Raw genomic sequence first — 24,684 nt, forward strand, 5'->3', positions numbered from 1 at the left:
TGCCTCCTAGGATTATAGTGAGTCAGTCGGTTAACATACATCAGGGGGACTAGAACAGTGCAAATGCTATTTAAGCCCCAATTACTATGTAAAATTGTCCCCTAGTCGCTTTGCATGCATTCGCTGGGTCTTCCTGGTTCCTCCTTGGCAGGCGCACAGCTTCTGTCCTCGCTGCCGGCCACCAGCACGAGGTCAGACACAGTAGGCTTGTATATGCTTTCTGCTCCCGTCATGAAGGGATATCAAAGTTTGTGTGAGGGTGGTCTTGAATTCTAGATTCCAGCCAGCCACATTCTTCCTAGTAGCTAAGCTAAGGAAGCCCTGGGAAATGAGAGCTATAGAACTGACAAAGTTTCCCTTTTTGCTTTGACTGCCAGGAAGCTCAGAGGCAAAATTACCTCTGATTCAACTAAACAACTAGAGCTCAAAGATGGCAACTGCTTTCATGTCTCATGCCAACTGGACTGACGGACAGTACTGAACTGGGAAGGATTCTGAGGCTGCAGTGAGTAACATCAGCTTGGAGTATGGCCAGGGTACCTCTGGGCTAAGGAAATGAGGGGGGTGATCGACTGGTGATGTCCGCTGCAAGTACAGTGGTGGAGAACATGGGATGTGCACAAAAGGTTGGGCAACTCGGCTGGCCTTATTTCACCCGTGTCTACACTTCCTCACAAGCTTATATTTTCCCTGGTATGTTTCATGTTTTATTACTTGTACTTGCCTGTGGAATGAGGCAGGTTATAAATAAAATAAGCTGGGAGGCTTCACTCCGAGCCCTCAGCCCTCTGTGCAGGCTGAGAGCTCGGGGGAGAGCTTCTGACTGCAGCAGAGAATAGGCTCCGTGGAGCTTAAGGGTTCTTTGGCTCCCGGGGCTGTTCCCCGTGCCCTCCACAGGCCAGAGAGTCAGCCACAGAAAGTCTCTTGCCAGAAATTAATTAGGTTCAGATCAACAGTTGCACTGTCCCTAACGTGTGCCCCCTTACCACCTCGCTGAAGACAAGGCCGTCTGGCCTGCCCCCCCATCTCTCTTGGGGGAGCATCTGTACCTACATCTTATCAGGACCTGAGAATCTAAAAGCAACATGATTCAGGAGTCACTTGGAGGGCTGCTAAAAAGGCAGATTCTTTGTCCCCAAGCCAGATCTGCTGTATCAGAATCCCCGAGGCCTGGAATCTGCATTTTCACCAGCGCTCCCACAGGAGTGAGAGACCCACCGGGCTGGAGAAGCCACAGAATAACTTTGGGCTCCGCCAGGCTCCTAGGCTGGGGCAGCAGCGCCACCTGGTGGGCCCTGCGGAAACACCTCCCGACCATTGCCCTTCCGGCCCCACTGGAGGGTAGTGGGCCTCTTTCCAGTTGGTCTCCAGAGCCAGAAGCAGCATCTCTTAGACAGCAAGCTGGATTGTTACAAATCCTCTTTAATAGTTAGTTGTCAAATCTCAGACATGTTTTACAGAACTGTGCACAGAGCCCCTCCCTACTCCAAGGCACAGATTCACCCACCCATTCCCTAGGGGGCAAAGGACAGACCCACCTAGCTTCTCCCAGGGGAAAGCGTCCTTCCCCTTCCCTGGACAGCTCGGGATCCTGGCGAATGCAGGACCCCCTCTGTGTCGGGGCCCCCAGGGTTCACCCCCGATTCCCTAAGCAGCCCAGAGCCAGTCCAGATTCCCTGGCCCAGAGGGCCCCTCTTCGGCCCGGCCTATGGCATCATCCTCGGTTGATCTGAGCTGGCCTGGGGAAGGCTGCTGCTCCTAATAATGTCAGGTAAAGCCCACCCTCTCCCGCTACCTTCAGTGAAAATGTGAAAACCAAAGACATAAGCATTACAGTGGAAAAAAATGTTTACCCACGCAGTGGGCAGTCCCCTGACAGCCCAGGGTGCCTTATCCACCCCCCACCCACCCCCAATGTTGAGTACACTTTTCCCCGCCCCATATACACAGCTCCAAGGCAGGCCGAGACCCAGCGCACCTGCTCAGGGACGCCGTGGGAGCGTTCTCTCTGCGTGGCTAAGAGAACCCCGGCGGGCGATAAGCGAAGGAGCCACAAAAGAGCTGGGGCAGAAATGTAGGGAGAGGGGTCCAGGCCCCAGAAAGCCCCCCCGCCCCCCGCCTCCAGCCAGCACAGGACGGGCATGGGGGAGTGAGGTGGGAGGTGAGCCTGGAGCAGAGCCTGGAGCCCCTGAGGAGCCCTGAGGCGGGGGGACAGGCAGGGAGGTGGGGGACAGCAGCCGCCTCAGTACTTGGGGACCTTGCTGTAGTCTTCAGAATGGACGTGCCGGCACAAGCAGATGGACAGGAGCATCCCCAGGAGCTGTCGGGGCAGAGGGCAAGAGTCAGAGGGAGGCATGGCCGCCCGGGGCCCCCCGAGGCCCCAGGGCAGCATCTCACTGTCCAGGTCAGCGAGGGTCACAGGGATTGAGCGGGACGAGGCAGATCCCCAGCTAAAGCCTCGTGACCAGCCTGTGCCTCCAGCGGCAGAGGGGCCCAGGGAGGGACAGTGGTCAGGCCGGGCCTCAGCCTCCCTGAGGCCATCAGTGGGGCGGGGACGATCCGGGATGGCAGGGCTGGGGGCGGGGCGGGGGGAAAGCGCTGCTGGAGGGGAAGGGGTTCAGACCTCGATGACAGCGACGCCCACACACACGCCTAGGATGATGCCCACGTTCTCCTGCAGCCAGGCCTGCACCTTCTTCATGCAGCCCTACAAGGGGAGAGCACGGTCACGCCACCCCATGCCATGCTGCCTCACCCCACCATGCAGAATCACCGGGAGGGCCCCCCGCCCCGCCCCGGCCCAGAGGGCCTGCAGAGCGGGGTCTGTGTGTTCCCTGACTGCATAAATTAACGAATATGTTCATGTAGGTACAAATGACAAGCAAATAGATGAGTCAAAGGCAGGAACAGCTAAGTGAAGGAAGGGAGTGGAGCGGGAAGGAGGGAGGGAGGGTGAAGGAGGGAAAGAAGAAAGGGAGGGAGGAAGGAGGGAGGGAGGGAGGGAGGGAGGAAGGAGGGAGGAAGGTGGGAGGGAGGGAGGGAGGAAGGAAGGAGGGAAGGCAGGAAGCAAGGAAAGAAGGAAGGAAGGAAGGAAGGAAAGAGGGAAGGAAGGAAGGAAGGAAAGAGGGAAGGAAGGAAGGAAGGAAGGAAAGAGGGAAGGAAGGAAGGAAGGAAGGAAAGAGGGAAGGAAGGAAGGAAAGAGGGAAGGAAGGAAGGAAGGAAGGAAAGAGGGAAGGAAGGAAGGAAAGAGGGAAGGAAGGAAGGAAAGAGGGAAGGAAGGAAGGAAGGAAAGGAGGGAAGAGGGGGGAGGGAGGGAAGAAGTGGGAGGTAAGGAGTAGGCCAGGCAAACCTGAGTGGCCTGAGAACCCGAACCCCAGAGTGCCCCAAGCCCAGCCCCAGCCCCACAGCCTTCCACACACCTCACGGTACACGGGCCAGGACTCGGGGCTGTTCCCGCTCTCGGTCCTGTTGCTGTCGAAAGCCTCACAGAAGCCCTTCCTCACCAGGAAGCCGTCGTCCGCCTCCTGCCGGTCCTCACAGGAGCAGGGGTAGGTGATATTGGTGCGGTTCCTGAGCTCCGCATTGTCCGTCCAGTTGTAGAAGCTGACCCAGCCGCAGCACTTCACCTGCCGGGAGACCAGCTGTCGCGCCCACTGCCCTCAGGCGGGCCGCCCTCCGCGCGGAGGTGGCATCTCCCAGGACAGAGGCTCAGATCGGCCACTTTCAGGCCCCCCTTGGCCCAGCCAGACCACCAGGATGAGAGTTTAGGTTTCGCTTTGGCTTCTGGGAGCCACAGGGAATTTAAAGGGGCTTTCAGGGAACACACAGCATAAATATTAAAACAGCAAGAGACCAAAAATCAGGAGCAGTAAAAATATAAAGCAGCACAGGAGGGACGTTCAAGTTGAAAGGCAGAACACAGATGAGTGGGACACAAGAAGGGCAAGCGACACCCAGTTAAGAGTGTGGGGTCTAGGGGCGCCTGGGCGGGCTCAGTTGGTAGAGCATGCAACTCTTGATCACTGGGTCGTGCATTCAAGCCCCACGTTGGATGCGGAGCCTACTTAAAAAAAAATAATTAAAAAAAAAAAAAACATGTGTGGGGGTCTAGAGTCCGGCTACTGGGTTCAAATCCCAACTTTGCCACCTACCAGCGGCTTAACTTTGGCTAAAGTGCTTTCCTCAGTCTCCTCATCTGCGAAATGAGGTAACAAAGGTTCCTAACTCAAAGGGCTGTTAGGAGGACTCCATGGATTGAGGCAGGCCAAGCATCCGGCCCCGATCTGGACAGCACAGGGGCTGCTCGGGGAAGGCCAGCTCCACTTTTAGGTGCTGTGTACATGTTGGAGTTGAGATTTGGCTCTGAGCTTCCCAGTTGCCAAGGCGAAAAAGGAGATATGGTCAATTCTGCCTTTTGGAAGAGAAAATGTTCTAGCTCCAGAGGGGAAGAAGGCCCTTCTAGGCTCCCCGTGCTAGAAGGCGTGTCCGTGGGGCTCGCGAAGGGGACCCTGAGGGGCTGTGGATCACATCTGGGCTTGAATTCCTGATGGGACTGGGATCTGAGGGGCTAAACCCGTGCTGGAAAGGCCCAGTGGAAGGTGGAACCGAGTCGGGGAGGGCACACACCCTGGGCCTGGGCGAGCCGCCAGCCCTGGCTTCCTCACGTGGAGAATGGGATGACAAGAACCACTCTGCCAGGGTCCCTGGGAGGATTAAGTGGACTGGCTGGGTGCCCCTGCGCTGGGTGTGTGGGTCCCCCACCTGCTTCCCTCCGGTCTCTGGTCTCCGGGTGGCCAGTCCCTGACCAGCAGCCTGGTGACCAGCAGGGGGCGAGCCAAGCATGCTCAGGCGTTCCTGGGCTCCAGGCAGCTGCTGGGGCAGGTTCCCTCCCTCTGTTCCCGGCTCATGCAGATACCCGGCTGCCTCCTCTGGCAGGGAGGCTGGTCCCGCTGAGGGGCACCCCCGGCCCTCACACACTCAACAGAAGGAGACAGCTCTCCTTGGCCCTGCTACCACACCAGGCAGAGCCCCCGACCCTGCCTCGTGCCGAGATCTGTCCCCAGCCACCACCTGCCCTGTGTCTCAGTGGTTGGGTGTGACCGATAAACCCTCATCAGCAACATGCCACCTAAGCTCTGCGTAAGTGCCACGGGCTTCATACACTCCTCTCACACGAGCACGGATCCATCGCCCCATTTTCTAGATGAGGAAACCGGCTCAGGAAGTGGCAGAGTTGGTATTCCCACCCTCAGGGGCCTGACTCAAGTCAGCTTTCTTAACCACCATGCCAAGCAGCATCGGACAGACATCAGAATGATCTAGAGGTCTTGCCTGCGGCAGAAATCCCCCAACCAGTCAACTGCTTCCCATGGTAGGGTGCGCACCCTCTCTCAAGAGACCCAGCTCTCCCCCAGGCTCCTTGAAGGAGGCACGTGTTCATCCTGGGACATGAGCATCCCCCTAACCTCAGCATCTGTGGGTCAAACCGAACGCGGAGGAAAACATCTTCCCACGTGCACTGAGCCCCCCAGCCGACACAGGCCCCCCGACCTGGCCCCAGCTCCTCACCAAAAATTGGGAGGCACAAAACACTGCTGTCCTCTCTTCAGGGCCCAGAAAATGGATGCGCCTGTGTGGTCTGGACAGAGTCCCACCTCCAGACACCCTGCTCTCCTGGTGCCATGGAGTCCTCTTGCTGCCTCCACCCCTGCCCCTCGCACCCCACAGCCCTCCACCAGGCAGCAGGCAGGGCTAGAGGCAGGCCCCGGGGACCAGTGTGGCCGGCGCCCCACGGGAGACACGAGGACGCTGCAGCCCAGAGATGCTGGGTCCCAGCCAGGGGCACACAGCACCTGGGACCTGATCCCCAGGGTCCGTTTTTGTGTTTGGTGACTGGTTCACCATCAGGGCGGGCTGGGAACCTAGTGGGCCAGTCAGTTATTCTGTCTGTCTGTCAGTCAGCCAGTCAGCCAGTCAGCCAGGCATTCTGTCAGTCATTCCAGCATTCATTCAGTCAGTCAGTTTCTGTCAGTCAGTCCATCGTTCATGCATTCATTCATTCAGTCAGTCTGTCAGTCATTCTGTCATTCATTCACAAAGTCATTCATCCATTCATTCAGTTAGTCTGTCATTCATTCATTCATTCCATCAGTCAGTCATTCTGTCTGCCAGTCAGTCCATCATTCATTCAGTCAGTCAGCCAGTCATCCTGTCTGCCAGTTAGTTCATCATTCATTCATGCATCCATTCATTCATTCAGTCAGTCATTCTGTCTGCTGGTCAGTCCATCATTCATTCATGCATCCATTCATTCATTCAGCCAGTCATTCAGTCAGTCAGTCAGTCATTCTGTCTGCCAGTTCATCATTCATTCATGCATTCATTCATTAAGTCAGTCATTCTGTCTGCCAGTCAGTCCATCACTCATTCAGTCAGTCATTCAGTCAGGCCAGCCATTTTGTCTGCCAGTTAGTCCATCATTCATTCATGCATTCAGTCATTCTCATTCAGTCATTTAATCTGTCAGGCAGTCATTCCATCATTCACTCACTCAGTCAGTCTGTCTCTCTCACTTGGATTGAGGTGGAAAACACATACACTAGAGGGCACAGCCTGATGACTTTTTACACATACACTGGCATAAGTGCCAGTTGGATCAGGATTTGGATAGAACACTCCTTTCACCCCAGAAGGTTCCCATGGGCACAGCCCATGTCAATACCCTCCCAGAGGTAGCCTCCACTCAGACTCGTGTCAGCATGTCAGCCTTGGCCCCCAGTTCCCTAACCCCCAGGATGGACTCCTGACACTCCCCAGCCTCGCTTGAGATGAGGACCCTCCCCCACCTCCCGGCCACAGACTGGAGCTCTGTGAGCTACTGGAAGCCTCCAAGACCCTGGGCCCCCTGAGTGAGGGACTGTGGTGGTAGCCGGGGTGCCAGGCAGGGGGACTACTCAGAGGCCCCTTGCCCCCAACAGATACATACTCACATACAGACTCTGGCATGTTCTGTCAGGCACATGGACACCCAGACCCAGACGCATTAGGCCAGGACCCTCAGGCCACCCCGCCCCCGCCGTGGCCGCCGTACCTGAGCCTGCACGTAGTCCCAGGCCTCCTGCAGTCTGTCCTCATGCCCGTCCTTGTAGTTCTGAATGAGCTCGGTCACGATGTCGCCCATCTCCTGCTTTAGCTGCAGAGGGGAGAACAATGGTCGAGGTCAGATTTCCTGAAACCCGTGCCCCACCTTTGGTCACATCTACTTAAACGGCCTCTCTCCTCCCCTGCCCCCACCCTGGGGACATGCTCACACTCGAAAGCATTTCACTGTCCATGCCAACTACTCTCCTAGTGCTTCCAGGGTGTCAGCCCCCAGCAGGCCACCACACGGAGCCCGGGGCCAGCAGGGCCAACCGCTCCTGCGCTGTAGTCTATTCGGCACTCAGCACCCCGGGGACCTTTTAGATGTGAATCTTTGCATGTCACTGCTGCAAACCTTCCAGTGGTCTCTCATCCCTCTCAGGGAGAACGCCAGCATCCTGTCAATGGCCCACAAGGCCCTGCATTGTTTGGCCCCTGCTCTTCCCAAACCTCATTTTCTCTGTTTTTGCTGCTTCTGCTTCAATTACACAGGTCTCCTCTGCTGTCCTTCTGCTAGGCACACTCCTGCCTCAGGGCCTTTGCACTTACTCTTCCCATCACCTGTTATCCTCTTCCCCCAAATATTAACATGGCTCACTCGTCCACTTGCTTCAGGGCTCTGCTTAAATGTCACCTCCTCAGAAAGACCTTCCTGGACCACCCTACAGAATACATCCCTTCTCTACCACCCCCTTGCAGGCCCTCCTCAACCCGCAAGGGTGGGCATGTCATCTTTTCCTTCACAACGTGGTCATTACATGCTCATTCATTTTCAGGATTTATTATCTCTCCCCTCCACCAGAATGTCAGATCCACGGGAGCAAGGACCGTATCTGGTAAAGCCTGGCCAGTGTAGACATGTGGTGTACTTGAAGAGCGAATGGGTGTATAGTACCACGACACGCCACACACCAGGGTAGTACTCACATACTCTCCCCATTAATCCTCATGCTTGCCCTGAGGCCCCACAAAATCCAAATCCTGCCTGTGTTGGGAATTCAGGGTCCCTTGGTGAGGGAGAGAAGCACCCCCTTTTCCTTAACCCCACCAAGAAAACAATGATTTACAAAGAAGGCAGATGAGGGGTGCAGGGAACAAAAGGATTCAGCCCCAACGGTCCCCCTAGTGGGGCTCTCAACAGAGGATCTCACTACAGCAGCTTTTCAGGAACAAGTCACCTGCACAAAAGAGGCAAACCCGAAACCAGCCTTGAGCACTGAGAACAGGGCCCCACGCCCCAGGTGGGAGCGAGGGGCGCCCCCCGAGAGCCAGACCCAGCCTGGCCCTGCTGGCGTCTCCTGCGGACCTTGTTCAGGGGCCTTCCTGGCACTCCAGCTTGAATAAGCTAGTCACAGCCACCTGCTGTCACCACAGAAGCCCAGGGGGAGGGGCCAGGGCACCGAGGGGACGGCCACAAACCTGCCCCTCAGTTCCGGAGAAAGGGGAATTAGGATATAGGACAGGTACTTCCAGGCAGGGGTTTTCAGAGCCCGGCTCACAGCGCAGTGAGTGGGCTTCCGTCAGCTCCCCACAGGCAGCTCACAAACGCAGCGTTCGGAGAACCCACATCCTCCGGATGGCCCTGCCACCCTGGCTCCTTGCCCCCTCCCTTCACTGGCCCCACTCCCCAGGTCTGCCCTCTGCCCCCTCCCTCTTGACAGAACCCCTAGCACAGTACTCTTCGTTTTACTCACACAGAGCTTTACGATTTACAAAGCTTTCCTATGGGCAATTAATCGCAGTAACAGTGGCTAAGTTTTATCAAACAATTGTTATGTACCAGCCATGCTAAGCACTTTTCGTGCATTAATTCATTTTAATCCTCAGAGCAGACCTAGGGCCTAGGGATTTACCTCATTCCCTCATTTTAGAGATGCAGAAAACGAGGCCCAGAGAGGTTGACTAACTTGGCCAAGGTCACACAGCCGACATGTGAAGAGCTGGGATTTGGACCCAGAACCCAAGTCTTGACCCATGAAGCTCTATCAGCATTGGAGCCACATGGCCACGACTTGAAGGCGGTCAGAGACGCTAAGTGGCTGGCCCCTGTCATACAGCGGGCTCGTGGGTCTTGGGTCTCTCTGCCCTGACCATCTCTGCTCCACCTCTTCTCCCCAGTGGGTGGATGATCCCCGAGGCGTGGAAAGGAGGGGGGCGTCCCCAGAGGCATTTGCATGGAGAGCCGCCTCTCCCACAGCTGTCCTACCTGCCCGCCCCCCCCCCCCCCCCGCGGACCTAGTCTCTATTTATACCCCAGCATGGTTGCCACGGCAGCCCAGACTTCCCTATTTCAGGCCCCCCTGAAATGAGAAAAGTGATGGAAGCCGGGGGGTTTCCACTGAGGCTGGGTGGTTTCCATGGAAACACCACATCACCCCGCAGCCCAGACTAGAGCTGAGAGACCTAGCTGGGGCCACAGGGACCACAGCGGCAGGGGCTGGTTCTGCTCAGAGCTGATCCCTTGGGATCCCCATGCCCAGGAGGCCCTGTTGGGAGCTCAGGGAGGTCACCCTGGCAACCAGGTAGTTCCTGAGACAAAAAAGAGCAGGGAGGGGAAGGGGGAAGATGCCCACTCTCTCACTTCATCCCTGCAAGGGCCGCCTCTGTGGTTTCTGCCTGCTCTGCGGGCCGGGAGTCTCCCTCCTTGGAACAACACTTCCTTTCCTTAGGGGTAACCACCCCTCAATCCCTCCATGAGCCTGGGAAGCCCTGTCCCCTCGCTGGCCCGGGCAAGTCCTAGGCTGTCGCTGGTCGCCTTCCCCACCCTGGGCATGTCACCCAAGCTAACCTTCTCTTTCCGCTCATCTGGCTAGGATGAGGGTGGCCGCCTCAGGCTCCGCTGGGGACTGCCCGCCTGAGAAGGGAGCCGACGGAGGAGGGAAGGAGCAAGGAACGGAGAGGGACAGGGTCCCCGGGGCAGCCTTTGGAAATGTGGATCCAGCTGAGCATCCAAGAATCCAAGCACAGACCCTTTGAAGTGGAGGGTCCTGTGTAACCGCTGGGGTCACACGCCCAGGGGGCCAGCCCTGGAGCACTGCCCGGTCCCATCCTCCCCACCACCCAGAAGAGAAAACAGGTTCAGAGCGTTGGCACGACTTGCCAAGATCACACAGCTAGCAGGCAGCAGACAGGACTTGTAACCCTGATGCGTGCGGTCCCAGAAGCCTGCGATCTCAACCACAGCTAATCACCCACTGTCTCCCCCAACCCCAGATCCCACTGTCCTCCGGGGCGGCTCCCCACTACCACCACGCTGTGCTTTCATTTCACCTTGCAGTGCGACTTTTCACAGAGAGGCAGGATTAGAAGAGACCTCGGAATCTAGCATATCATCCAAATGTAAGGGCCCTTTCCAGATTTTCCTGGGCTCTGCTTATATGCTCCCTGTATGGGGAACTCAGGACCCCACAGAATGGCACATTGCAGGGGCGGGGAGGCTCTTGATACAAGCAATTCATTTTAAGTGGAGCTCAAGTGACTTCTGCCCATTAGCTTGAGTTCTCCTCCTCTCCGCTCCCTCGCAAGTCCCTGATGGGACCATACGGGACAAATCAGATCACTCTCCCAGGACAAACCATTCGGATATTCGAGCCCTTCTCCCTTCTCCCCCTCCTCTCCGGCTCCTCCGACCACTCCTTTGGATGGTGTCCAGACCTCTCTCCGTGCTCTTTATTCTAATGTATCAAATTGCACTTGAGAACGAGGTGCCCCCCCCCCCGCAACGAAATGGACCCACATCTTCCTGTCCTCTCCCCGGGTTCCCACAGGATATGTTACCAAGTGCTTTGCCATAATGCAGATACAACGGGTCTGAGGCTTCAGCCTGGGATCCCGATAGGAAATGAGGGCCCTTGGCAATGGTGGATGCAGAGGGCATGGTGTGTTTACTCCTCAGCACCACCTAAGTTATTTCCTGAAAGCCGACTGCAAAGTACATAACGGCTACCCCAGAACTCCCCAGGCTCCAGTAAGTTCCTTGAGGGCGGGGTCTGAGTCAGGCACCGCCCCCTGCTGCCAGAGCCACAGACCATGGAGCCAGGCAGGCACCAGCACCTTAAGAACCTTAATCCGGGGTCCCTGGGTGGCTCAGTCGGTTAAGTGTCTGCCTTTGACTCAGGTCATGATCCCAGAGTCTTGGGATCGAGCCCCAGGTTGGGCTCCCTGCTCAGCAGGGAGCCTGCTTCTCCCTCACCCTCTACCGCTCCCCCTGCTTGTGCTGCCGTGCGCCCTCTCTAAGTAAATAAAATCTTAAAAAAAAAAAAAAAAAAAAGAATCGAATCTCCATCCCACTGCTCTCCATGATCCCCTTCCAGAAGGACTGCCTGGACCCTTCTTCTTCTTCCCAAAAGGGAAGACAAAGGCTCTGTCCTGGCTCCAGCTGCCCACCCCCAAGGCTGGTAGCAACCCAGGCCAGGGGATCAGGAAGTTTCCATCACAGGGGGCAGGCCTCTCACAGAATGGCACTGTCCTCGGGGAACCTGTCTTACCACCCGTACGTTGGCTCTTCTGAGCTTCTTAGGTAGGAAAGGGAAAGAGGGGGAAGGGCATCACGGTGCTCCTGACCAGCCTCCCCCAGGGGTCACAGCAGTGTGGCTGGGCCACTGTCACCACCCCCAACCCCCAGTGTCCACCCAGCCCACTCAAGCCCCTTCCCCTCCAAGCCCTCAGCCCGCAGGCCTTCTGCTCAACCCCCTGACGTAATCCACTGAAGCCTCAGCGGCCTCACCAGTGCGGGCTGTTGGGCGGGTGAGCAGTTGGGCCTGCGTGAGTGCACCAAGCCCAGTGCTCAGCACATCCCGGCAGATAGCATGTTCGCTTCCTTCCTCCTGACCCTCTCCCACTCTCCACTGCTTGGAGAGAACAAGCCAGAATCCCAGAGCGTCAGAGCTGGGAAAGGCCCTAGAGGTCAGCTGAGACTCCGAGAGGCAGGGCAAGTTGTCCAAGGCCATGGAGCAACCAGAGGCAAAGCCCACCCTAGAACACAGGGCCCTGGAAGCCCAGACCCGGGCCGTGCCCACTGAACAGGGACTGGCTATATGGTCAGATGAGGAAAGAGCCAGAGGAATCTCCACTCCCAAATCCTGGCCCCCACGGCTCTTGCTAATACTGATATTAACACCAACGACAATAGGAACGGCTGCCATTTACTGAGCCCTTACTAAGCATTAACGGAGTTAACGATGGTGACCGTCATAGCAAACCCTTGCAATGATACCAGCAAAGGCCCTTCCCACCGGCGACGCGCTTCAATCCGCAGCACAGCGCTCCAAGACGGCTTTGGGGCCCGTGTGCTCTGGCGCTGAGCAATGTTCCAATTTCAGAAAGGGATTGGGGTCTGGGTCACACCCCGCACTCTCTCCCATTCATAATTCCCAAGGGCCACCAAAATGGGGTACACAGAGGTCATAAATAGCCTGGCTTCTGTTTGGATTTGATTTTGCCACAGAATGAGCTGCAAAGGGCATTTTTGCTTTTCCAAAGTGGCTCTTGGATTTCAGAACTGCTGCTAAGGGGAGTGGACCTGGATGATCACCGTTGTTCGACCGGTGAGGTGAGTGGAGTACAGAGAGGCTGAGTAACTTGCCGAGGGCCTCAGAGCAGCGATTCCAACACGGGCAGTTTGGTTCCGGAGTTGAGGCCTTGGCCACCATTCTATCTTATAAAAGCGTTGAGGTCTGTGCTCACTTCAACTCTGGGTGGGAGTGGGGGCCCAGCAGCTTTCCCCTAATTTATAGACGCAGAATCTAGGGCTTGAGAGGCCACATGCCTTGCCCAAGGCCGCCAGCCTCCCCTGTGGCTGCCCTGGCTGCTGGGAACTCGGGCCGAGAGACCAATGGCATCCCCAGAGACCACTTCGGGCTGGGGGGGAACGGGGGGAACCCCAGTGGCTCAGTCCCTCCCACCAGCCCAGGAGGCCTGGAGAGTGAGGGAAAGGCCAGCCCATTGCCTTTAGAAGGCCTTTTCCTTCAGGCTCAACAAGGCCCAGCTCCCCAGCTGGACCTCATCTGCAGGAATAAACATCATCAAGAACGTGTTTAGTCTTCCACTGGGATTTACAATGTGCTGGGAAAGAAAAAATAAATCATTCATTCTAACTTGGGCGAGAGAGTGCTGCCAGAACCTTCCCAGCAGAGCCAGGAAATGTCCCTCCGCTTACAGGACAGGTGGGCTGGGACCAGAGGGCACGAGGTATGGAGGCTGGTGGGGCAGGGGAGCAGGGCGCAGAGGAGGGAATCGTGGGGTATGACAGAGAGTCTGGACTCTGGAGTCAGGAGTCCTGATTCTCCAAACAAGCCTTGCTCTGGGGCTTTGGGACACCTCCGAGGCGTAGCTGCTGGTTGTCGGCCAAGCCCAGACTATACCAGCCCGCAGGGAGGCAGCATGCTGGAGAGGGAGACATGGGCCTTGGGTCAGAGGGATCGGGATGGAATTCTCCACTCTGGCGCATCCGAGCTATGTGTGGCTGTGGCCTGAAGTCATTTTGCTGTTCTCGGCCTCAGTTTCTTAAACTGGAAAATGCTTGTAAAACTGAAATGTGTATCAAGTTACTAGCTCAGCTCCTGGCACATGGTTGGCATCCAATAGATGGGCGCTGTCTTTATTACTGTGATGGGGAAACTCAGACGAGGAGAAAGTGGACGTCCCAAGACCCATGCAGAGTTGACCGGCTTCTGAGTCATGGAAACCAGCTCACCAGGGCCCAGTTCTTATCTACCCTGATTATAATGTACCACTGACTGGGTCCCAGAGAAGCCCCAGGTGCCACAGGGCAGAAATAAAGACCAGATCTCACAACCCTTTCACTGGGAAAAGAGTTTCCCTCCTTTAAACACCGCCTTCCTGTCTGTTGGCCAAGCGAGCTTCCTTTCATCTACTGAAACCACTCTTTCCCCTTTTGCCTTGGCTGCCAGGAAGCTCAGTATTCAAGTTAGCCCTCAGCTACTGTTATCTAGTGCCCTGGCTTCAGGGACATTGCTTTTCCTCTTCCAGTGTGTGTTCTAATCTCTCTCGTTTTGATTTTAGTTACCCTGTGCCTGTGTTGGAACTCAGCTCCACTTCTCCTGGGGAACAGGCTGGGTGTGGATTATAAAGAAGTAAAGCAGACTCGGGTAGGAACCACTGCAATGGAAATTGCACCAATATGAACCTGGGGCTGCCCGGGTTCAAATCCTCGCTCTGCCGCTTACTAGCTGTGTGACCTTTGGTCAAGGTGCCTCATTTCTGTGCTTCGGCTTCCACATCTGAAAACGAGGGTATCACATCCATGACCTCGAAGGACCACAGTGAGGAAAAACTAAGTGAGCACAATCTGTATGCCACAGTGCGGGGGGGGGGAGGGGGGGGGGCTTGTTCTAGGCTCCACTCCACGAAGTGTTAGTTGTTGATGTTGGTGTAATGTTTTCTCACCTTCCTTTTCAGAGTGATATGAGGCAACTGGACCTTCGAGTGGTGAGATGCAGGAGCCCACTAGCCACCAGCTGTCTCCCCAGTTGGATAAGAACTGTAGCACTGGAGGAGGGTGGGGGGTCCTGGGGGCATCCGGGTCAAGGGCCATGTGCAGTGGGTCTGGGCTGAGCTCTGGGCCCTCGCCTGGCCTGGCCACTGGCTGGCTTGGTGCCCTCGCCCCTCACCTGTCGATGGGGATTCTCACACTACCCTGAGAGGGAAGGCATGGGGAGCATCAGTGAAAGAATGAAAGTAAAGTGGCCAGCACTGTACCCCGTAGTACATGGTGTATGCTGACCCAACCACAGGGATGCCGGGGGCACTGCCGTAAGGATGAGACGATGTGTGCAAAGCTTCTAGAAGATACCATGTGCACATAGTAGGTGCTCCGTAAGTGCTAACTTTGACAGTCACAGTTGACTGGCTTCCCCAACAGCTATTCCTGGCTTCCCTTCTCCCTTGTGCCTGTGTCTTCTAGAGTCCCCTTGAAGCCAGGGGTGTCTTTGTGACCCAGTCTGGGGAAGACTGTTGGAGGACTTGCTTTTCTGATCAAAGGGATGGCTGGGGCTGGCACTGCCTGTTTCCCTTTCTTCTGGCTATAGCAGCACGGATGGTGCTGTGGCAGCCATCTTGTGACCATGAGGTGAGTGATGTGATATAGCGAGTGGCATGATGAGGATGCTGAACACACAGCCAGAAGCATGGTCTCTGATTCCAGCCCGACTTCTGGTTAATCAACAGCAAATATCTTTAGAATTTAAGCCACAGTCAGCCTGATTTTTCTATTCCTTAAAGCTGAGTGCCTTCTCTGTGATGCAAAACTAATTTTTTTATTGACAGTCTCCTCCCTGGGTCTCATCTGCAGATGAGTGGCATGGATTTATTACTTGCTGAGGTGCTTGAATAAAAACAAGAACAACAACATTTATTGGGCGCTTACCATGCCAAGCACTGTGCTGTGTTTTACTAAGATAATCTCACTGAATCCTTGCCAGAACCTTGCAAGTTAAATTTATTATTGTCCTCCATTTGCAGAAGGTGAGACAGGCCCAGAGAGGCAAGCGGCTTGCCCACCGCCCCACAGCTACAAGGTGCTGGGGTAGAGCTGCGTTCAGGCCCACGGCGACTCTGCCCAAGACGCTGCCCCCCTCACATCTCGCTAGGAGATCACAGGGACCAGAGGCCCAGGAGGCTGCCAGGCACCTCCTGGGTTTGTCTGTGATAGCTGAGAGGCCCCTGGTCTCTCCCCTACCCCCAGGGCCAATCTCCCTGCAGGGCCAGCCCAGCCCAGCCCAGCCAGGGGCCAGGAGGGTGCTTACCTTGCCCATGTTGAAATAGAAGAGGGTTCCCGCGGCCACCTGGACGATGAGGATCAGGAGGAGGAAGGCAAAGTACTGGGGACACAGAGCAGCACGGAGTCAGCCGCAAGCACCCCCTGCCCTTGGTGACCCCACCCCGCTCACCTCTGCACGAGCTCCCACAGTCGGGACCAGGGGGCACCCAGGCCCCACCCAGCTGGACAGCGGCACTCACCAGCCCCAGAAGGCAGCGGACCTCCTTGATGGCACCGATGCAGCCCAGGAAGCCCATGAACATGGTGACAGCGCCCACGCCGATGAAGACGCAGGCCCCCACCTTGAGCGAGCTGGAGGAGGTCTCTGGGGATGGAAAGAACGGCATTCAGTTCGGCCCAGCTATCTCACCCTTGTTAAGCACACCATCAGGGGTAAGGCCCAGAGGTCTAGCACTGCTCCCCCTGGAGTCAGAGCACTGGGGTCAGCCCCTACCAGACGTTGTGCTGGCTGCTGGGGAGACAGGAGTCGGACTGCTGAGGTCCCCACAACAAGGAGCTGCCATTCAGTGGGGTGGGGCGTGGGGACAATAACACACAGCACACAATGACCAGATCCCCTGGTTGTGGAGAGAGCCACAGGGACACTGAGGCCAGCTCCAGTAGATGACCATGGGGTGGCGAGTGGGTTGGGGGGTTGGGGAAGCCTGGTATGAGCAGGTGACATTTGAGCCTGAGCCTGAGCCTGACACTGAGAGGAGAATGGAGAAGCAGCCTAGTGAAGATCTGTGAGGGGAAGGCATTCCAGGCAGCGGGGAACAGCAAGGAGGAAGGAGCGAGCCTGATGTATTTGAAGAAGGCGAGACAGATCAGGCCAGTGTGAGTCCAACAGGTGATATGCTTGAGGCGTAGAGAGAGGCTCCTGATGGCAAGAGACCCTCTTCAGGGCCGAGGGCGGACAGAGCCCACCCTCGTGGGTGGAGGTCGGGGTTCCATCAGAGCACTTGACCACCATTTCCCTAAAAGCCCAGCACATCACCTGCCAGAACAGAGCACAGCTCACACCCACCTCCAGATGCCCTCTACCCAGAGGCTGTCATATGCCAGAAGGGCCAGGGGAGATGTGCCTCCCCCTGGCAGGGGGCGGCAGACTCCTCCCACAACAGCCCCTGCACTCTCCGGGAGGCGGCCGGGACAGGATGTTTCCAGAAAGCTGGAGAGCAGCCTGGAGTGCATTAGCGGATCAGGGGAACCTCTTAGGGATGTAGAGTCCTGGGTCCGTCACAACTGGACAGACTTTCCTGGGAGACCACCTGGAATCTGCCATTTTAATGTGCTCTCCTAAGGAGGGCATGGCCAGGGCTGGCCCAAGTGGCCGTCAGCAGGGAGGACGCTGGCCGGCTCCCTGGGGGGCTTGGGAGAAGCTGAGATCCACCCCCACCCCCAGCCACCCAGGGCGCCTTAGTGCCCTTAAGCAGTAACTACAAAGCTAAAGTGTAGGTGGATAGGAGGGCCTGATTCAGCTCCACTTCCTGGTCACAGACGGAATGTTCTGAACTCAGGAAGAGCCCTGGCCAGCCCACCCTGCTCTCAGGGTGCCAGGGCAGGGCTGCCTCCACCCAGCTCCTCACAGGAGCCCCCAGGCAGGCTGGGCGGGCATGGTGGGGACCTGCTGGGGTGAGTGGGGGGGCTCCTGGCACTGAGCCCCCATTTTCATTCTAGGCCCTCAGCACCCTGCTCTCAGCAATCAGCATAGTCAGGAAGAAGCCATCCAATGCCACTCTTTCGAAGCTTCCTGGGTTTGAGTTCCTCCCAGGGACGACTCCCAGAGAAAAGAAATTTGGCACAGTCTGGAATCCACTGCGTGCCAGCCCGAACAAGGCCCTTTATCCGAATCATCTGCTTCATTTCCACAACAGGCCCATGAGGGTGGATTTACATCCTGATTTGTCCCTAAGAGCCCTGAAGCCCAGGCAGGCTAAGAGGCCACCTGGGGGCCCAGCAGGCAAGACCCAGGGCTAAGATCCCCCAACTCAGCTTCTCCCCCAGGAGGCCAGCCCAGCTGCGAGGTCTCAGCTTCTCAGAACATCTAGTGGACACCAGTCCCTGACCGCACCCAGGGTCTCAGGCTGGCCCCAATCTGAGCAACCTGACTTAGGAAGGGGACAAGTGGACATTCTGGGCTGGCCCTCCACTGTGCACGGCAGAAACATCTGGGTCCTGCCGGGCCTGGCAGGTACCAGCGAGGTAGAAGTGGCCCCAAATGAAAGGGACCGAAGGCAACAAGAAAGGGGTTCTCATCCCAGCTCTGCTGCGAACGAGCTCTGAGCCTGGGCAAGCCATCCTCTGGGCCTCTATTTCCTTCTCTGTGAAATGGAACTAAATCCTACTTCAACGTGTTATTATCAACTTCATCACTTCTGTAGGGTTGACTAGTTACTAGGAGCTGTTCTAAACGCTTTTCCTATATTAACTCATTTCATTTCTCACAACCTCATGAGATATATTCTATTATTATCCCCATTTTCTAGATGAAGAGGCACAGAGAAGTGAAGTAACTTGCCCATGATCACCCAGCTAGGAGGCAGCAGAGCCAGGATTCGAACCATGGCAGCCTAGCTCCAGAGTCTGTGCTCCTGACCATGGCACTTGCTTGCTCTGGTTAAGGCAGGACTGCATGGTGAGTGTGAAACCCCGCAGTACAGGGGCTCAGGGTATGGGGGCTCAGGAGCCATGCCCTCTGTTCATATCCCAGCTCCCCCCCCCCCCGGCTGTGTTTCCTGGGACAAGTTAACTCCCCTTCCTGTGCTTTGGTTTCCTCCACTGTGGAATGGGCACAGCAACACCTCGCCCCGTGGACTCACAGTGTGGACTCAGTTAGGTGAGGGGAGAGCTGTGTCACACCGGCCTGGAACGTACGTAGTAGGTCAGGAGCCCTGGGTCCCAGCCCTGACCCTCACTTGCTGTGTGATTCTTAGCAAGTCTTTTTCCTCTGCTAGATCAGTGCTTCTGAACCCTGGCTGCCTGGGAATCACCTGGGGAGCTTTTTAAAAACCACAATGCTCCAGGCCCCTGCCCACACACCAATGGAGTCAGATCCCCTTGGGGTGGGCCTGGGGCCCTTGTATTTGTGAAAACATTCTAGGTGCATCTAGGGGACCTCTGCATTCTGGCGGCTCCGGGAGAGTCTGCAAACTGAACAGGGAGGAGGCGGGAGGAGCGGTAGGAGGTTCCTGGGGCCTGGGGCAAGGTGCAGAGGACAGAGATACAGTGGGTGAGCTGGGCCTTGAGACTTTGCCCCCTGGCGTAGTACCTGCTGGGTGTGGCCCACGGCCAGGAAGCAGGGAGCCTGGGCCTAATCAGGGCAGAGGCGGATGTGTCCCATGTTGGAAAGGGTTGGGGAGCATGGGCATCCCGCTGGGGTGGGAAATGCAGACCCTAGCCCCAGAATGGGAGAACATTCTGCAGCCCTCCACCCCAGCAGGAGGCAAGGCTAACAGCCCCAGGCTGCATCGGATGTGGCTGGAGGGTGGATCATCCTTGCTTCCTTTCAGGTCTGAGGGGAGGCCTAGCCCCCTGGGGCCACAGTGACAGGTGTGGCCTCTCCATCACCCATCCTAGCCTGGTTCCGCTTTATTCAAATCAAGCAGCTGTCATGGGCCTGAGTCCAAACCTGCTGCTTCAGCAGCAGCTGGGAGGGAAATGAGCCAAGGATGCACTCACTGAGGGGAGTGGCATCACTGTGCTACTTGGGGCCCTCAGCTGTGCCTCCCTTCCACCTCAGGGCATCCATGAGATCAGTGCAGCAAGCCTGGCAGGCTTCCTGGAGGAGGCCGGGCGTAGACCTGGAAAGGCTCTTATCATCTGTGCAGGAGTGCCTTGGGCTTCTTTCCTCCTGCTTCAAGGGTGAGAGAAGGGGCTTGCATGCTGTGGTTCACCCTACCACAGGCAGCATTTAGGACCAAAGCTCTGGGGGTTCAATTCTCCCACCTATCACTGGAAGTTCTGTGAACGTGAGCCAGGGACATCACTTCTCTGAGCCTCATTTCCTCACCTGTAAGGCAGGACTAGAACAGTTCCTACCTCACAGGGCTATCGAGGGATTAAGGCAATTTTCATGTGCAAAATGCTCGGCCCCGTGTCTGCCTCGGAACGAGCACAGACCACGGACGCTGCGCCCGGTGTCTTCCTCCGCAGTCCAGAGGCCCGACGAATCTAGCCGGCACTGGGCACACGGTGGGCACGTCATCGGCTCCTGACGACCTCTTTCCCGCCCTTTCCTACATTTCTCTGAACTGACCGGGGCCGGACTGGGGCCCACATCTTGCTGAGCTCGCAAATGGAGGGACAGAGACCGTAAGAGGCTTTCTCGAGGTCAGGGCTGAGGGAAAGGGGCCGGGCTGGGAGAGCAAGCCTCCCTCAACCCCCAGTGTTCTCCAGACAACAGCAGCTTTGTGTGGGGAGGGAGAGAAAATTCCTCCCGAAAACCCCTGCAGAGGGGGCCTGGGGCAGAGCGGTCAGCGCAGGACCCGGGTGAGGCCCTGAGGGCAGCTGAAAAGTGACGCGCTGTGAGGTTCAAGTTCTTGTGGAGCAGCCCTGCCCGTTGCCCTGGCCCCACCGCTCCAGAGCCAGTCGGGCAGGGAGATTGGAGGGACCCTTACGTAGCACAGAGATGAAACTGCTCTTGTCGGCCAGGATCCACACCCCGAAACCCAGGATCACCGCGCCTAGGATCTGGAAAGAGAAGGCACAGTCAGTGGGGGCCTGAGGGGGCCCTGTCCAGCTGCCCCTGCAGCCAGGCCAGGAGGACCTGGGGGGGGTGCACCACCTCCATCCTCAGGCCCCACACCCCAAGTCCTGACAGCAGCGCCATGTGTGGGGAGTCCTTTCTGCCTCCCACCTCCCCCACCCCACGCCCACATGTGGTCAAACCAGGCCTATTAGCTTTGAGGGGTGCAGCCTCCTTCCAGGGGTACCCTCCGACTTTACCTCCTAGCCCTCTCCCATGCTCATCGCCTCCACTCTAGCCCAGCTCAGTGGCTGGGGACATCCCAAACAAGCGCTGGGGAAAATCCTGCATGGACGTGAACATCAAAGCCCACTTGCCCTTCAGAGCTCGGCTCAGAGGCCACCTTCCACGGGAGCCCTCCAGACTCCCCCAGGCAGACTAAGGTGGCAACCACCCTTGGACCCTCCTTAATAGCCATTCCCACGGGCTTTAATGTGCTGTGTGTCTCTGGCTGGACCGCGAGCTCCCTGAGGGCAAGGGCTGGTTGCACGAAGCTCTATGTGCCTGGGGGGCCTATAGCACAAGGGTTGAGTGCTCAGGAAATGAATGAGCTCAGGAACCCACTGGAAAGGCAGGAACAGAAAGGCAGATGTGGGGCAAGTGGCTGGGGTAGGCCCAGGGATTCCCTGCTTCCTTCCCCCTCCCGTCATCTGCAAGGCCCCTAGCCTGAGCCCATCTCCCCAACTGGAACCCAGCCAACATCCACATCCCACAACACTGGCCCTCACCTGGGACCTGGCCTGAGCCCACCTGAGGAATAAGCCACCTCGAGAGTCCTAGCATGTCACCACCCACCTCTATCATGGGCCCTGGGTTCCCACCTCAGCCATCATCCCCTACTCTGCAAGGCAAGCAGCTGCTGATAAAGCCTTCAGCGTGGGTGAGCACCCCACCCAAGGGGCTCAATCTACCTTGCTCTACTGGGCCCAGAGTAAGGCGAACGGGGCGCTTGCCTTGGGCATAAAAATTAAGGGGACATGAAAAAACTCAGTAACCAAGATAAATAAGAATTTACAGCAATGATTTTTTAAAAACCAAAATTAATTTTAAAAATCCATGATGAGCAAAATATCAAACTTTTAAATAAAGGCGGGATCAGTATTGTGATTTTTTCCTTTTAAAAAGGAGCAGACCCTGATAGGGCACATTGCAATGCTGTTTCTCATTCCCAAGCGAGGACCTCACTCACCCTACCCTAGTCTGGGCCCCTTTAAAGACAACAGCAGCTGCTGATGACCCTACATTCTTCCCCAGTGTCTCCCAGCAGACCACCTGTCCCCTCCTCCCTCCTTGCCAGTGGGCCCTGTTATTGTCCTCATGTTACAGATGAGGACACAGAGGCCCCGACCTCGCCGAAGGTCACCCATTCCATCCTTCAGGGGCTCGAAGCCAGATCTGACTATTACTCCGGGCCAGATGGTGGCTCACACTAGATGCAGGATACTTGGGACCCATGCTGGGTCTTCACCTGGAAAGCCAGTTTCTTGGGACAGGGAGGCTACTGAGGCTCTGTTGAGGGGAAGGGTCCACCCTTGGGTAGGGGTGCCTCAGAACGACACAGCTTGCCGGGATGAAGGGGGACTTTATAGAATCTGGGAGTTTGGTTCGCAAAGATTCCTGAGGCCCTGCCCACCCGAGCCCGCAGCTCACGGCACAGCTGGCCAACGGCCAGGCATTGGGCCCATGGTCTGCTCCTGTGCACCTTAGAGCCGTGCGGCGGAGCCCCTGACTTGCTCACCTCCTGCCCTCATAGGGCAGGGCAGAAAATTCCTTCTGGGCAAACAACCCCAAGGAAATTGAAATCCAGGACCGCCCAGCTAACCTCCTCAGCTCGCCTCTAAGCACCCACGAAGGAAGTCCCCGGCACCAGCCCAGGAGTGCCTCTGCGGGTCTCATGTCCAAAGACTGCCATCTGGAGTGGCTGGACCAGCCCCGAGGCTGTGGGCCAGCCAGGAAGAGGCCCAGCCAGGCGGCCAGCCAGAACGGGGGAGGCACCGTGGCCCCCTCTTTCTTGGTGAACTAAGACTGGAACCATGGGGCACCACCCACCACCACCACCACGAACCACCCCCCCAGCTCCACTAGAATCTCCCGACAAGGCTCAGCCAGGAGCCGGGACCCTCACACCAGCGTCCTTCCCCCGGAACAGCACAGCATCAGCAGCTCCTGGGTTTCTGTGAACCTCAGAAAAGCTGACGAGGCAATTTTCTGGGGAGCTTGGGGCCAGGAGGGGCTGCAGGCAAGGATGTACACGTGTACGTGTGTGCATATGCGAGCACACACGGCTGCCAGAGCGAACTTTCCAAACCACAAGTCTGATCGTATAACCGCATCCCGACGCGCATAAAACAGAGAGCAGGATCCTTCCTGGAAGGCTGGCACGGCCGGCACCCCAGAGCCCCACACTCTGCCCCACTCCCCACACTGGACTTTGCTGCTTCTCCCAGAACTCCTCTCCCCACCCACCTCGTCTAACTCCAGGGAGCTTCTGCTGACCATCCCCACAAGGTCAGCTGCCTTATTATCTGCTCTCCTGGGGACTGTAACCTTCACGCCCAGCACCCTGCACAGCTGCCTTTATCATCCATTTGAATAGTACTTGACTGGAGCCCACCACCCCCCAGAACAGAGCCCCCAGGGCAGAAACCACGGCTCTCCTGCTGGTGAGTGTCTGCCTGGCACCCGCAACCGGGGTCTGCATACACAGACGTGTCAATACCCACTTGGTGAATGAGTGATGAGTGAATGAGTGGACGAACCAATGTTCACTGTCCCTGGAAGTCTCTCCTTTCCCCTCACCCTCCTGTGATAAAAAGCTCCCCCTCTCCCTGCCCACCCCTCCCCACATCCTGATGGGCCATCTCTGCCCCAGCACACAGGGGGTTAACACCGGACTCCCGCCAGCCCCCAAAGCTCTGGCCAGAGACAAGCTTTTCCAGTCTCTGGCTCCACAGGGCCGGCAAGGAGCTGGAAGAGAAGGGGGGCTTGGCCAAAACCATCAACCCCGTTTCTTTTCTTCACGAAGTCTCCACCCCTCCCTCCCACTGCATGGGGTGAGCGGGCTGTCTGGGCCGGAGACTGCAAGCCCCCTCACCTCCTAGGCTGTCGCCCACACCCCTCCCTCCAATCCCTAGGGTCCCCAGGGATAGAAGCGCAGCACCGCGACCCTCCTGCTCCCCAGTCCCGGCCAGCTGGCCCTGGAAGCCAGGCTGAAGCACAGGAGCCAAGCACTTGCCAGGGAAGGCTGGGCTCCGGCTGTGTGGCCAACTGTTTTCCAGAGCCCTGGTCCAGCCAGGAGGGACCTGTCTAGCTGGGGAAGCCCAGGTGCCCAGGCCCTGCCCGGGTAGCTTCCAGACCTAGCTGCCATCCGTGGAGGGCGTGGAGAGCCACAGCAAGGCCTCAGCACCGTCCTTGAGGAGGGGGCCGGGGCTAGAGCCGGGTGGACAATGGCAGGGCAGGCGGCACCCCAGCGGTCCGCACGCACGTGTGTGTTTGCGTGTGCCGGGAACACGCTTGTATCTGTGTGTCGGGGTAGTTAAGAGGGGGAATCTAGAATGATTATTTCCCAAACTGTCTACGATCCTATGTAACTTGTAATGTAAAACGTCTTTTCCCCAGTAATCCGTGTCCGTTGTAGAAAATTTGGAAAATGCAGAAAAGCATGAAGAATAAAATCCAAATTCTCAGGAATCCCAAGATGAACATTCAGAGGCATTTTCTTCTCCTCTCAAAAATACTCATGTATGTGTGCGCTTTTTAATAAAACTGGATCATAATAAACATCCTATTTTTCAGCCTGATTTTTGAACAGTAGAGGGTGAACCAGCAACACAGAGGAGACAGAGCCCCAAGCAGCTCCCTGCGCCCAGGAAGGCCTCTCCCCCTGCCCCATCACACACGCACATATACACACACGGGCACACTCACACATGCACACACACTCCCCCTGCCCCATCACACACGCACATATACACACGGGCACACTCACACATGCACACATGCTCCCCCTGCCCCATCA

The 24,684-nt window shown here is 57.0% G+C and overlaps 1 protein-coding gene across 2 annotated transcripts in view; it reads right to left on the reverse strand.

Annotated features, from left to right (window-relative positions):
- Window positions 1-1,402: 1,402 nt before the first annotated feature.
- CD82 (CD82 molecule) overlaps window positions 1,403-24,684 on the reverse strand; it is a 50,411-nt gene continuing 27,129 nt past the window's right edge. For both annotated transcript variants that reach the window (XM_036097698.2, XM_036097699.2), the window contains 7 exons: window positions 20,539-20,611; window positions 16,120-16,244; window positions 15,906-15,980; window positions 7,091-7,192; window positions 3,420-3,626; window positions 2,624-2,707; window positions 1,403-2,320 (listed from right to left, as the gene is read on the reverse strand). In XM_036097698.2, the coding sequence (XP_035953591.1) occupies window positions 2,243-2,320; window positions 2,624-2,707; window positions 3,420-3,626; window positions 7,091-7,192; window positions 15,906-15,980; window positions 16,120-16,244; window positions 20,539-20,611 (744 nt within the window). In that variant the 3' untranslated portion in view covers window positions 1,403-2,242. The remainder of the gene's footprint in view (window positions 2,321-2,623; window positions 2,708-3,419; window positions 3,627-7,090; window positions 7,193-15,905; window positions 15,981-16,119; window positions 16,245-20,538; window positions 20,612-24,684) is intronic.

The sequence above is a fragment of the Halichoerus grypus genome, chromosome 11, assembly GCF_964656455.1.
Source record: "Halichoerus grypus chromosome 11, mHalGry1.hap1.1, whole genome shotgun sequence".
Classification (NCBI taxonomy): Eukaryota; Metazoa; Chordata; class Mammalia; order Carnivora; family Phocidae; genus Halichoerus; species Halichoerus grypus.